This window comes from Oculina patagonica, chromosome 3 (genome assembly GCF_052425735.1).
Source record: "Oculina patagonica isolate OP01 chromosome 3, crgOcupat, whole genome shotgun sequence".
Taxonomy (NCBI): Eukaryota; Metazoa; Cnidaria; class Anthozoa; order Scleractinia; family Oculinidae; genus Oculina; species Oculina patagonica.
In genome coordinates, this window is record NC_135760.1 from 5,633,169 (window position 1) to 5,647,941 (window position 14,773).

General features: G+C 39.2%; 2 protein-coding genes and 4 non-coding genes across 6 annotated transcripts in view; 3 read left to right on the forward strand and 3 right to left on the reverse strand.

The window, feature by feature from the left end:
- Positions 1-14,773, forward strand: part of LOC144645081 (uncharacterized) — a 71,570-nt gene that overhangs the window by 42,529 nt on the left and 14,268 nt on the right. The window contains exons 14-25 of the mRNA XM_078504545.1: positions 263-362; positions 452-620; positions 841-952; positions 1,573-1,742; positions 2,818-3,084; positions 3,682-3,951; positions 5,207-5,365; positions 9,034-9,297; positions 10,857-11,181; positions 11,438-11,575; positions 12,420-12,628; positions 13,373-13,631. Coding sequence (XP_078360671.1) covers positions 263-362; positions 452-620; positions 841-952; positions 1,573-1,742; positions 2,818-3,084; positions 3,682-3,951; positions 5,207-5,365; positions 9,034-9,297; positions 10,857-11,181; positions 11,438-11,575; positions 12,420-12,628; positions 13,373-13,631 — 2,442 coding nt within the window. The remainder of the gene's footprint in view (positions 1-262; positions 363-451; positions 621-840; positions 953-1,572; positions 1,743-2,817; positions 3,085-3,681; positions 3,952-5,206; positions 5,366-9,033; positions 9,298-10,856; positions 11,182-11,437; positions 11,576-12,419; positions 12,629-13,372; positions 13,632-14,773) is intronic.
- Positions 2,361-2,432, reverse strand: Trnam-cau (transfer RNA methionine (anticodon CAU)). Its single transcript has one exon. It is a non-coding gene; the product is annotated as a tRNA-Met (tRNA).
- Positions 2,660-2,731, reverse strand: Trnam-cau (transfer RNA methionine (anticodon CAU)). Its single transcript has one exon. It is a non-coding gene; the product is annotated as a tRNA-Met (tRNA).
- LOC144645808 (uncharacterized) lies at positions 4,341-5,144 on the forward strand. Its single transcript, XM_078505347.1, has 2 exons — positions 4,341-4,370; positions 4,554-5,144. Exons 1-2 carry the CDS (start codon positions 4,341-4,343, stop codon positions 5,142-5,144), a joined length of 621 nt encoding a protein of 206 aa, XP_078361473.1.
- Trnas-aga (transfer RNA serine (anticodon AGA)) lies at positions 13,865-13,946 on the forward strand. Its single transcript has one exon. It is a non-coding gene; the product is annotated as a tRNA-Ser (tRNA).
- Trnam-cau (transfer RNA methionine (anticodon CAU)) lies at positions 14,333-14,404 on the reverse strand. The gene has a single exon. It is a non-coding gene; the product is annotated as a tRNA-Met (tRNA).

Below are 14,773 nucleotides of genomic sequence, written 5' to 3' on the forward strand. Positions count from 1 at the left end.
GGTTATAATTTTTGGTCCAGGGATTTTTTTGGGTAATGTCGGAAAACTTAGGGATTTTTTTGGGGTCCTGCGTTTTGCCTCCATTCGATCATCCCCGTCATTTACAAGCCTGAGTACCCCCCCCCCCCCCCCCCTGGGGATGGAATACCAAAGCAATACATATAGTCGCTTCATTTCTGTGTGTGGCTTCGGTCCGAGCGCAGCTTTTACTAATTGGTTCTAGTTTCTGAAACAGTTGTGTTCTTTTGTTTTTATCTCACAGCGTGTAAGTGTGATCCTGGAGGTTTAGTTAGCAGAAACTGTTTTAAACATTTGGGAGATTGCCAATGTGTTTCTGGTGTTAAAGGAAAGAGGTGTAACAGGTCTGTATCCTTTCTACTCCGGTCCTCTCTACACCCCCTGCTGCTTTTAGCCTCGCTGGCCGTTAAATCACGTTTATTTTTCTCCGCAGTCTCTATTCGTCCAGAGCAATATATTTTCCAACCTTGTATCACATCTTTGCCGAGTTAGAAGGAGCAGTATTGACATCTAACACTAGAATACGGGTCCCGATCGGCGCTACTGAGGACGTATTTCCTTCTTTTTCGGGAGTTGGATACGCAATTTTTCCAGCTTATAAGGTATTGTTAGTATTTTAAGATGACCGTTCATAGCAGTAGTAGGTCCATATAGTTTTACTGATCGGCAAGGGACAAGAAATCATGGCATGGATTATATTGGGAAAATAGTGGACAAGTTACTTTAAATATTGCAAGTTGCCTATCTGAAAGCGACAATTACAACGATAGACTACGTTTATCGTCTTTAAGTGTATTACTTATTTGATATTTTCATTTTTAGGCCTATGCAGTTCCTGTGTACATTCCCAAGACACGCAAATACCGTGTCATTTTCCACTACGCGCTGAGAGATAACTTACGTTCTACCGCTAAAGTTGAACTTCACCCGCGAGGTAAAATTAAAGTATAAAACAATTAATCAAGTTAAAGTTATGTCAGTATTTCATTCGAGCTTCTTATTAAACAGTCACTTTCTCAGTGTCTGTGTCGCACGAAACTTCAACATCGTGAAACTGTACGAGGGCTTAGAGCGGTTTTCACTTGAGTGTAGAAAGTAATTTGCGTTTGCTTTGGTTTTGCATTACTAGCTTAGTGTGATTGGTTCGAAACTCTCCCTCCACTTTCTCAGCCAATCAGAAGTAAAGTTCCAAACCAATCGTGACTTGCTCGCGTATATTTTCCCGCCGTTCGTGCCGGCTACAAGTATTTGCCTCGAGTTTTGATTGATTCACTGAATTGTCTGTGTCCTTTGTAAGTGGCCAGAGTGATTATTTTGGGTTTAGTTTTTAAGACAATCAATTGAAAACTGCTCTAAACTAGAATCTACCAAGTAACTGCACTTGCTCTTACGATTGAACTATATAGTGTGTTCATGTTGGCCATATTGGAGGAGTGGAACAATACAATGATTTTCCTTTGAGGAAAAAAAGCATTTTATGCAAATATATTTTATTATTTGACTCCTCCAACATGCCTGGCTGCCATGAACACACTTTATACTGTTTTGCGCTAGGCTCGAAAATTACGTCACACAGCTTTGAGGTGCAGTTCTCTCCATCGAGTGGAGAGCAAACCAAAAACTTGAGGATCACCGTGAACAGCAGAGGAGTATATAAAGAGCTCCAGATGGAGAAAGGTGTTTGGAACGTCATCATTACATCACACAGCTCGAGTCTCTTGCTAGTAAGTTCATTCCCCAGTATTGCATTGCGCATCCCCGCTTCGCATAATTTCACGCGTGATTCGCGCGTGCAAAAAATGGCGGCCTTTTCTTTACGGTTGGACCTCGACAGAGACGTAAATCGTTATTTTCTCGAAACGGTGACCTATCATTTGTGTTGAAAAATAAGAAAATAATCGTCAAAACGTTAAATTAGCAAGCTGAATCGTGACTACAATCATGGTGATATTATAAAGATTTATTGGGTATAAACAAGGTGCTGTTGCTCCTAAACGAGCATGGGCACCCCCCCCCCCATTTTTATTTCAAAATTTTGGTTCCTATATCATAAACAATCAATAGGCAAAAGTTGACAAAAATCTCAGTTCAGGTTCTTTTTCAGTGGAATAACCTTAACCAAGCGTACTGAACACCGAGCCAATTTCATCTGAAAGCTTGAGATCTGGACATAAAATGGTCAACAGGCGTACTCGTAGTTTCAGACGGACACCTTGTTTACCTGAAAGGAGCCACATCTTTTCGCATGCTTTCACTTAAAGAAAATCAGCCCCGAATCAGGACCTTCTGAGAAATTACTTTCCAGCCATAAATGTAAATGCAAAAAAAAAACAAAAATTTGCTAGCAGAGCGAGGTTTTGATCCTCGGACCTCTGGGTTATGGGCCCAGCACGCTTCCACTGCGCCACTCTGCTGCTGCTGACAGAAAACACCTTAAAGAAATTAAAATTTGATCCAGTCAACTCTAAAATTAAGAAGGAGCTAACATACCTTGCAGGATACGTTGCGTCTTGTCATTATAATCATTTCGTGTTGTTTCACAAAACAAAATATACAACAAAAAATATTATGGATTTCCGAAAATTTATTTATGACAACTTTATAACAGGCAAGAAAAGAATTAAGAAAAAAAAAAAACATTTAGCAGAGCGAGGTTTTGATCCTCGGACCTCTGGGTTATGGGCCCAGCACGCTTCCACTGCGCCACTCTGCTATTTGGTCCAGAACTAAATACGTTGCAATAGTTATTCCATTCATTTATATTATACGGTAACATTCAGTTCATTCGCGTTTCTGCAGGATTACGTCGTCTTTTTACCAAAAGATTACTACAATGCCGGCCTTCTCCAACATGTGCAATCAGGACCGTGTCAATTACGGACCTCTAAACCTGAGTACTGTGATATGTATGCGTATTATGAGCTGAAAAGCCCTTCACTCGTCACCGTGACTGGGGACCGTGCATACACGCTCCCACTGAGAGGACACTCGGATGTATTTACAGATCCACGGTATTATTTAGATGAACCACACCTGACGAATATGGCACTGCTTGGAAGAAATCAGGTATTATCTGTTAGATTGTGATAGGTTTTCACTAAAGTATGACGCTTTTATAGTTTTAAAAAATGTATAGCAAACTGGTAATCAGATTTCTTTTTGCCGCAAAAGTAACTTAAAAAAGCAGATGAAACTCGTCGCGGCGCGTTCACGTGATCGCTCACGATGGAGACGTCTGCGAATTTGTTGTTGCTGATTGATTGTTGCTAGGTTACGAATTTTTCCGCGCGAGTGACATCCAATCAGAGGCAGAATTCGGATCTCTGTTGTGTTATTCGGCTTTAATCCCAGACGTTTTGCTTTTGGGATGGAAATTAGAACAGGACAAGACACCCATTCAGTCATTTCAAGTCACCTTCACTGTCACCGTCATCGTCATCATCATCATCATCATCATCATCATCATCATCATCATCATCATCATCATTATCATCATCATCATCAGCGCTTAGCGAAGCATAAAGCCTCAAAAACTCACAAATTACAACTCTTAAATTTTGCAGAAAAGGTTGAAAGAGGGGTTTTATGACGGCTCAAATGACGGTTGTGAATGACACCAATTTGTGATACACTTATACATTTTAATTTGTACTTACTTCTTAGCCTACTGTAGGTTTTGACATTACAGTGCCGGAATCCGGACCGTACGTTCTCATGGTAACGTACCTTCACCCAGAGAAATTCATCCAGCGAGTATTTGTCACAGTGAATTATCAGCGAGGAATGATGGAGATTCTACCATGTAAATACCAGTTTGCTTGCCGTCAGTTCGCTATGGATGATAACAAACGCCCTAAGGCCTTTGAACTGAAGGCCACACCAGAGGTTAACCAGGTTAAAGTTGAAAGCTCGGCTTCGGCAAAAATTGCTGTGGTAAGTTTTCGTTTATTGTAAAAAACGAATGAAAAAAGTTGGCACTGGCTAAAAATATTGTTTTTGGACGTTTCGGCCACTACTGTTGCCTTCTTCAGCAAGATAAAAATGCAAATGTTCAACGGCGTCCTGTTAAAATATGTAACGAATGTGTGAAAACTAAATGAACTTTCCGAGTGCAACAAAAGTCATTCATTCGTTTTTTACAAGATTTTTAACATGCCTGGCTACAACCCGAACATTTTTCAGTTTTCGTATAACTGTGTTTAATACGAGGCTCACTCAAGAAGCAGAACGTTTTAAAACATAACAAACACCTCAGCCTTTCTTCTGTCAATCCAGAGGACAGGTTGACGTTATGTGTAACGCTTTTCGATGTGCAACAAATTATGCGATTAAACGACTATGGACTAAGTGGCGTGATATTTAATGAATCGCACGATATAAAGCGTTCAGCGTAAACGGGTGTTAGTCGGTCTTTTATCCACTTCATGTGCGCCTGGATTGTGGTTATGTTAAAGATAAGGTAACGATAACAAAAGCGATGACAATAACGCTGACGATGACGATGACAAAACGATTACGATAACGAAAACGATTAGGATAACGATAACGATAGCGAGAATGATGACAATAACGATGACGATAACCATGACGATAACGATAACGATAACGATGAAAATAACGATGAAAATAACGATGACGATAACGATGACGATAACGATGAAAATAACGATGAAAATAACGATGACGATAACGATGACGATAACGATGAAAATAACGATGAAAATAACGATGACGATAACGATGACGATAACGATGAAAATAACGATGAAAATAACGATGACGATAACGATAACGATGAAAATAACGATGAAAATAACGATGACGATAACGATGACGATAACGATGAAAATAACGATGAAAATAACGATGACGATAACCATGAAAATAACGATGACGATAACGATGACGATAACGATGACGATAACGATGAATATAACGATGAAAATAACGATGACGATAACCATGAAAATAACGATGACGATAACGATGAAAATAACGATGAAAACGATGACGATAACGATGAAAATAACGATGACGATAACGATGACAATAACGATAACGATGACGATAACGATGAAAATAGCGATGACGATGAAGATGACGATAATAACAATGATGTTGACTAAAACGGTGATAGGAGAGAAAGACTTATTTTATGCTTCGATTCGTCTTGGTCTCCGCTTTGTAGAGTTCAATCACCGCTATACCTCAAGCAAAGTGGAATACACAATACGTCAAGCCTGAGTTGCTTTGTAGAACGTTCAATAAATCCTGTATCTCCTCGGCTTATGAAATACCCACGGATGCCATTCAGCTGGTTGCATTTTCTCGCCGGGATAAAGACAAGGTAGGAGTTGTATAATTAAGTAAAGAAGGTAATAGATGATGATGTAAATCTGATGCTTTATATAATGCGCTTGGATAATTGGGTACCCAGTGTGATGTTATAAACCTTCCTTGTTCAAGTTGCTCGATGGTGTCGAAAGCGTTATAAAGGCCCGTTTACACAGGCTGTTTTTGTGGCGAGTTTTAGGGCGATTTTTGCGGCGATTTACTCGGCGATTCCAAACCGCGCGTGTAAACTAGTGGCGATTTCATGGCGATTTCGTGGCGAAGAATCGCCACGAAATCGCCGCTATTTCGAACTTGCTCGAATTTAGACGCGATTTACTGGCGATTTTTCCGTTGGAAAGTGACATAAACCTACTTTGACGTACCCCCCCCCCCCCAAAGGTATTTTGTCGCAAACATGGTGGACGTTGCTGGCCTCACGCCTTCAAAAAGGTCTCTATAAAGAGAGCTGCTTTTCGTTAAACGAGCTCTTTATCAAACATTCATGTATTTTGCAGCTTTATTATACGGCTACAATAGTACGCGCACTCTGATTGGCTACTGAGCGGGCATTATTTCCTTGTAATAACTGGGCATTATGAAAATTTTTCTCGGCTCGACGGTTTTTTGAGTTGTGAGTAAAAGCTACTAGCGAGGGGGCAAAAACAGCAAAAAATGCCGACAAAATATAACTATCTTTTCAATAACTGAAAGAAAAATATAAGCATACCGATACTTCTTTAGTATGAGCGACAAAGAGAGCCACATAGAGCGAGAGCGAGTTTTACCTCCATTGTTTTTTTCCCTTGATTATACTCTTCTTTTGAATAGTGCTTAAAGGCCATATAATAAATAACTTATTAACCTCGTCCGTTCGGTCATTACAGGGGAATCTCAGACCTCGACCTTGATGTATTGACCTCGCTGTCGCTCGGTCAATACATCAAGGCCTCGGTCTGAGATTCCCCTGTAATGACCTCACTCTCGGTTAATAAGTAGTATGTATTTCAGGGCTCAAAATAAAGGCCGGTCAACGGACAATGTCCGGCCAAAATGACGATTTGTCCGGACAAAATTTTGATTCGGCGGTCATTTTGACCGGTCACGTACACGGCTTTCTCGTTAATCTCTTGGCAGTCTTGAAGAAAGAGAACTTTTAAAAGAGGGCATCTTATAGGAAGCTCGATGAACAACGAGTCCGAGTTTTTATGGGTTAAAAGGGAAAGAGTAAAGGCAAAGTTATCTCACTTGTAGCATGAGCATATGTCCTATTACTATTTAGTGTTCGGTAATAAAAACCAGTAAAGTGCTTACAACCAAGATCGCCTCCACCCGTAAGTCGTTAACTAATGTAAAACTATGCAGAGTAACATAACATTACGGCTACTGAACATTTTATTTTACTGAGCATTTTATTTTATGTAGTTGCGAGACAAGTTGAACAAAAGTGTTGCACGTATTACCGGGCCTTTAGGGTTACGGGTTAACGGGTTCTCATCTACGTTCTTTTCATAAGCGCAGGTTAGTTGACTGTCTTAACATGGGTTACAATGTTAACATGGTAACATGTTAACATGGGTTAACATGGTAACATGTTAACATGGGTTAACACGTTAACATGTTAACATGTTAACATGTTAACATGGGTTAACACGTTAACATGTTAACATGGGTTAACGTGTTAACATGCGTTTACATGTTAACATGGGTTAACACGTTAACATGTTAACATGGGTTAACATGTTAACATGGGTTAACACGTTAACATGGGTTAACATGTTAACATGGGTTAACACGTTAACATGGGTTAACACGTTAACATGGGTTAACACGTTAACATGGGTTAACACGTTAACATGTTAACATGGGTTAACATGTTAACATGGGTTAACGCGTTAACATGGGTTAACACGTTAACATGTTAACATGGGTTAACACGTTAACATGTTAACATGGGTTAACACGTTAACATGTTAACATGGGTTAACACGTTAACATGTTAACATGGGTTAACATGGGTTAACACGTTAACATGTTAACATGGGTTAACACGTTAACATGTTAACATGGGTTAACACGTTAACATGGGTTAACACGTTAACATGTTAACGTGTTAACATGGGTTAACATGTTAACATGGGTTAACACGTTATCATGTTAACATGGGTTAACATGTTAACGTGTTAACATGGGTTAACATGTTAACATGGGTTAACACGTTAACATGTTAACATGGGTTAACATGTTAACATGGGTTAACATGTTAACATGTTAACATGGGTTAACATGGGTTAACACGTTAACATGTTAACATGGGTTAACACGTTAACATGTTAACATGGGTTAACATGGGTTAACACGTTAACATGTTAACATTGGTTAACACGTTAACATGGGTTAACACGTTAACATGTTAACATGTTAACATGGGTTAACATGTTAACATGGGTTAACACGTTAACACGTTTACATGGGTTAACACGTTAACATGTAAACATGGGTTAACACGTTAACATGTTAACATGGGTTAACATGTTAACGTGTTAACATGGGTTAACATGGGTTAACACGTTAACATGTTAACATGGGTTAACACGTTAACACGTTAACATGTTAACATGGGTTAACACGTTAACATGTTAACATGGGTTAACACGTTAACATGTTAACATGGGTTAACACGTTAACATGTAAACATGGGTTAACACGTTAACATGTTAACATGGGTTAACACGTTAACATGTTAACATGGGTTAACATGTTAACATGTTAACATGGGTTAACACGTTAACATGTTAACATGTTACCATGTTAACGTGTAAACGTGTTAACCCAATAATTTAAAAGGATGTTTTTGCTTACGAATAAAGTGTTTTTTTTTAGTAATTTCTTGCCTATTTCTTTTACCTACTTAATCTTAATCTTGTGGAAGAAAGTGTCTTCCATCCTTTGAATAACTGTGGCCTGGTCGCATCGTATTGCAATAACCTGATTCAATCTTCTGAGTTAACATGTTAACATGGGTTAACACGTTAACATGTTAACATGGGTTAACACGTTAACATGTTAACATGGGTTAACACGTTAACATGGGTTAACATGTTAACATGGGTTAACACGTTAACATGGGTTAACACGTTAACATGGGTTAACATGTTAACATGGGTTAACGCGTTAACATGGGTTAACACATTAACATGTTAACATGGGTTAACACGTTAACGTGTTAACATGGGTTAACACGTTAACATGTTAACATGGGTTAACATAGGTTAACACATTAACATGTTAACATGGGTTAACACGTTAACATGTTAACATTGGTTAACACGTTAACATGGGTTAACACGTTAACATGTTAACATGGGTTAACATGTTAACATGTTAACATGGGTTAACACGTTAACATGTTAACATGTTACCATGTTAACGTGTAAACGTGTTAACCCAATAATTTAAAGGGATGTTTTTGCTTACGAATAAAGTGTTTTTTTTTAGTAATTTCTTGCCTATTTCTTTTACCTACTTAATCTTAATCTTGTGGAAGAAAGTGTCTTCCATCCTTTGAATAACTGTGGCTTGGTCGCATCGTATTGCAATAACCTGATTCAATCTTCTGCTTCTTGTGCCACTGCGATCTGATAAAGAATTGACCGCTAATCGCTTACTTTGTTTTCTTCTCAGATGACCTCTCTTTTCAATGGTGCTGTCAACTCCTCTGCATCGTACTACATAATCGTACACTATCGGCAAACTCAGGGTCTGTCGAAGAAAGTCGAGCAGATATCGATTACGGATTATGAAAAGCTGAATATTTTCGTGACTTTCCACTACTGCCCTGCCAATCCGGGCTGTCGAATTGTCATCGGAGAGGAGGACAACCTGAGTTTTCGGTTCAGTAAGGGAACCTTTACTGCGACCATTCAACATGAGAGACGAACTCATCTGGTAGGGAAAGAAAAAAAATGATTTCTTTATGTTTTTTTTTTGTTTTTTTTTTTTTTCATATGTTACAATTACAGTGGTAGCTGATAACTTTTTCCAGCACTTCATTTTGTTTTAATGGATAAATACAACCACTTTTTATCACTTGATGCTACAAATACCCAGTCCTGTTAAGAAAGTTGTGGTCATTTTCTTGGCGTAATGGGTTACAGTAACAAATAATCTGTTAAAAACATCCTTAATGTCAGCTTTTAGTGCTTATAACTCAAACTGACGTTTCGGTGAATATCAGAAACAAACAACATCTGCGATCCGGGAATACCAGTCTCAGGCCAATCATGAGATCGACTGAGAAGGAGTCAAGATTCTAGATAAAGAGTCGGTAGATGTCATTAAAGAAAAATCAAAGAGGCCACTCACATCAAATGTCAACGCCCATCGCTGAACAGAAATGGCTGTTGTTACGTGATTAAACAACTCGCATTCACGTGACAACGTGAGCTCAGTTAAATCGCTGATAAAGACTGTGCGAGACTGTCGAAAGCTTCGTTACTAAACATTTTTTTAGACCTTGTGACAAGATTATTTTTCGTTTATTGACTTTTCAAACTGTTCAAACCAAGTGCTTGTGCTTTCAAGTATCACTTTTCACACCAATCTCGTATTAATAGTCTCTTTTTCAACTGATTTATCAGCAACAAAAAGGGGCGAGGGCTCTGGAAACGTAACTGGACTGAAATTCGAACGTCGTGCTCGTCCTTGATCTCGTACTCGTACTCCCATCTGAAGGTCCCTATTGTAATCAGTTTGTTAGGATATAACGTTTTTCAAAGTTGAATAAAACTCAAGGCGGGAGCTCACAATCACCTTAAATTTTACAAAATTAAAATAAAAAGATTTAAACTTTCAACAAAACTACAAAGTGCGCGTGCACCTGACCGAGGGCCCTTGGTCAGCGCGCCTACAAAGAAAGCGTTAAGTTGTAGGCGCGCTGACCGCTAAGGGCTCTTTTGGTCAGGTGCATGCGCACTTTGTAGTTCCGTCGAAAGTTTAAATCAAATGTATTCGCGTGTGTTCTGTAAGTAGTAGATAAAATATGAGCGGGAGATCTGTATGGGCGTTAACAATGGCGAGCCGATAGGCGAGCATGTTCGGCCAACAGATCGGAAATATTTTATTCTACTTGTGAAATGAAAACCATAAATTGAATGGAAAGTTTTGTTATGCGAATCAGTCGAGATCTGTATCAAAAGTTAATGAATACTAATTAGCTGAGCAGGAGTCTGTATCAAAAGTTAATTCTGCTGTTTGATTTGTATTGGGGTTTGCAGTTGTGTACATGTGATCTGAATACTGTGCTGGGATTGGTTTGCACCCTCATGAATAGTTAATGAATTTTACAATGTAATATAACGCTTACATTGTACGGTATATAAGTCCACCTTGTAAAATAAAAAGAAATTAAACTTTCGAAAACTTTCTCTCATACTTGCGCCAGGCTATGTGAACAAGCGCGTCTATTTCTATTTCTTAATTTTTGTCATTTTCTATTTCTTTTACAGTCTTATATTCTCCTCGTCCCAAAGACCTCGTACACCACGGGACTCCTAGAACTCCAGTCCAACGACAGAGTAAATCAATTCTTAAAAAACTGTGGCAAAAACCATTTCTTCATTGATCCTGTTAGCGGACGGCAGTGCCGAGAGGACGTGTTTTCCTTGACAGTTCGTTTCAATGGAGAACCTTTAAAGTGCAGATGCAATGTCCTGGGTTCTAGGGCCACTGTCTGTGATGAGTTTGGCGGGCAGTGCCTGTGTCGGCCAAATGTGGTCGGCAGAAGGTGTGACAGATGCAAGCTTGGTCATTCTGGATACCCACGCTGCAGGCGTAAGTATTCTTAAACGGCTGGCTAGATGTATCGGCAAGAAGGTGATTTTCTTAAATTTGGCAAATCTCTCTCAAGCACTCAAGTTTTGATTCTTGTTCTCCAATCCAAGCCAGCCCTGCTAATGTAATCAAGCACTAACATTCAATAGGGGAGGGGAGAGGAAGAATTGTTTTTATTTTCCAAACCCTTGGTGCTCATGGCACCCTCTGCTAAATCTTTTTCTGCTATCTCAGGCTATATTTCGTTATTTCGTAGGCTGTGGTTGTCATGAGGTAGGATCAGTGTCCCAATCTTGTTTTTCAAACGGACGATGTCGCTGTAAGCCTGGATTTGGAGGATACAAATGCGATAGATGTGCATCTTCAAGTTATTATGGCTTCCCAGACTGCAAGCGTAAGTGATCACGTTCAGTTAGCCAGTATACTCCATGGAAAAAGATTGCTTTAATGCATTTTTTTGAAAATGTGCCAATGGTACGTTCTCCCAAACAGAGATATCTGTGTAGGAGGGGAGAAACTTAAAAAGTCATTTTCAAACTTGGAAATTAGCTCGTGAAAAAAGTAAAGTACGTCGTTGTGTCGTAAGGCAAACCATTTCTAGCGGTTTTAATCTTACAGTCTAAAATAAAATTTGTCTAGATTTTTTTAGCCGAACAGTCCGTTTAGAATGTTACTGCAAAGCTTGATAGATCCGAACGTAACGTCCACACTAGAGAAATAAAACACTGATTGGTGTGAATTTTCTATGGTTTACACCCCACGTTTTAATATGGACACTAGGAGAACGGGAATTTCAAACCGTTTATTTCTTTGGTTTTGAAATTCCGTGCAAAACAGAAAGAGGCCCCAATCTTTTCATATGGCAAATGTCTAGAGGATTTAAGGCTAGAAACGACTGTATAAGGGGCGAATTAGACGGTACGATTTTGACTACGATTATTACATGAGATACGCATAAGCCATGACTACAACACGAATCGCGGCGTGTAAGTCAAACCTACCACATCCTTAGCTACCGACGAAATGGTCTCAAGTCATGTATTATGCAGGGACCCACTAAAAACCACTTTTTGTGACGTGGGCTCCCTGTTAAAATATCTTTATTATTATGTCGTAGGCCTGTCGTAAGCTTGTCGCATGTGAGAAAGTCGTACATTTACTGTGTAAATCGGCCCTAAGAAAAACAAAACAAAACAAAATAATGATTAATAGATAGTTTATTTTTTTCCGTTCTTTAGTCTGCAACTGTAACAATCTTGGCTCTCTCAGCACGTTTTGTCGTTCAAGGGATGGTCAGTGCCAATGCAGGAGAAATTTCCAAGGCAAGAAATGTAACGAGTGCAGAATCGGCTTCTACGATTTCCCGACCTGTAAGGCATGCAATTGTAACCCAGCCGGGATCAAACTATTGCCAGGAGAAACAAACGGCTGTGGATCTGTCAACAATGTAAGTTCCTCATTACATGAAGAATTTCGCCCGGGTATTTTATGTCAGCCCGGCTTCCTAAACAAATCTTCTTAAAAAGACATTTGCGATTACATGAGGATAGTTTCATCCCGGGCCGAATTACAACCCGGGCTGAAATTTCACGGGGCTGGAAATCTCAGCCCGGGCAAACGGGCTGAAAACCCTCATGTGATCGCGTTTTCAATTTCAGCCCGGACTGAAATTGAGCTTACGGATGCACAGTGGTGGTTTTCATCGAAAGAAAATGACGGCCACGATAATTATTTAGTTTTAAAAGTGTTCAGTCCGGGATGAAATTCGCCATGTAATCAGGCCCTAAGAATTCATGTAATATATCAAACACAAGAGAGATATCCAAACACCGAGAAGAGGGTCGAAATTACTACGCACAGCGGAGAATTTTTGACGAATTTCGAGTTGTTTGGACAGCCGATGAAACACTATATTGAGTGTTTCATATATTTTCTCAATTAAAACTAAAACTACGGAGTAAACGGAAAAAGAAAATCGTATCTATCAGGGTCTATGTTAATTAAGACCGGGGATCCAAACCTCCTTCAGGGTTTGATTTTTTTTTGTTTTAACTTGATGAATTTGAGTTTGAGAAGGAAGAGTCGAATTCAGGGACTACCAGAGCTAGGAGTGCATTATTTTGCGAAAGGCTGTCTTCAACGTGTATTCTTTTTTCAATTAACTTTTTACGTATCTGTTTTTCTTTCCTAGACCCACTGCAGATGCAAAGATAACGTGATCGGTGATGACTGTGATAGCTGTAAGGCCTTTCACTTTAATCTTCAAATAAATAACCCACTGGGTTGTCAGTCATGTGACTGTAACACCAATGGAACTCTGGGAACGATCAAGACATGTCGCGAGACCAATGGACAGTGTTTATGCAAGAGTCACGTGACAGGCCGGCAGTGTGAACGGTGCAAAGAAGGCTACTACAGTTTGAAAGGCTCGAATGTGTTTGGATGCAAACGTAAGTAGACAGAGCTAAATTAATGAAACAAAATTATTTTATTAAAAAATAATTATCAACATGGCTAAATTGTTTAAATTGTTTAGCCTTGTTTTATATGAGTAGTCAGATGGTTTTTTCAATATCTGTTCAACGTGTAACATAACAGAAATGATTGGAAAAAGTTCCTGGTTTTAAACCTAAACTTAGAGAGAACAGTTAAATAGGTTAATGTTGTCGTGTAAAACACCGAAGAAGTCGTGGCCGAGTGGTTAAGGCGATGGACTAGAAATCCATTGGGGTCTCCCCGCGCAGGTTCGAATCCTGCCGACTACGTCGGAGAGGTATTTCTTTTTTCCAATCATAACAAAGCATTTTAACACACGTGCAAAAGGAAAATATATTTTGATCGTTAATCTGATTTGTTTTTAAACACGGGTATGTTTAGTTTATTTCCAGTGATTAAAATAGTTTTCAATTCATCGTAGAAAGGAATTTTGAATTTTTTGGGGTTTCCTTCTGGTTTTTGCATTTTCAAACAATAAGGAACAAAAATGCCTTACGACGTGTTGCGCACTTGGCTCCGGTTGCACTGCTGCGGTTTCTGGTACGATTGGGGTGAAACCGAGCCCCATCCTTGTGTGATCACATTACCTTTGCTTCTGGAAAATAAGAAGTAAAAAAATCGTCAGACACTTCTATTTTTCAAATGGAAAAATAGCTAGCAGAGCGAGGTTTTGATCCTCGGACCTCTGGGTTATGGGCCCAGCACGCTTCCACTGCGCCACTCTGCTCACGGATGACTTGTTGAAGTTTTTTTAGAACTCGCCTCTTATGAAGATAGCTCTTGAAAATGGTCTGTAACAGATATTATCTCAGCAATCGTTCTTGATATTTCAACGTAGAAAGAAAAGTAAATTGTCCCTTGTCAGAATCTTTGGTATATTTCAGTCTAGAGTCTTACTTACGAACAACATTTATATAGCGTTTTCACCAAAATAACAAGATCGTTTTGCTTCCATCAAAAACAACAACAAACTCCGAGATTGTGGAGTAGGTGGAGAGGAATATATTAACTTGGCAGTGCTCGCTGCAGCCAAGTTAATGAGAAAACAAAATTTGGAAAATTACAGAGCGTTGTATGAGTTCGCCATATTGGTGTT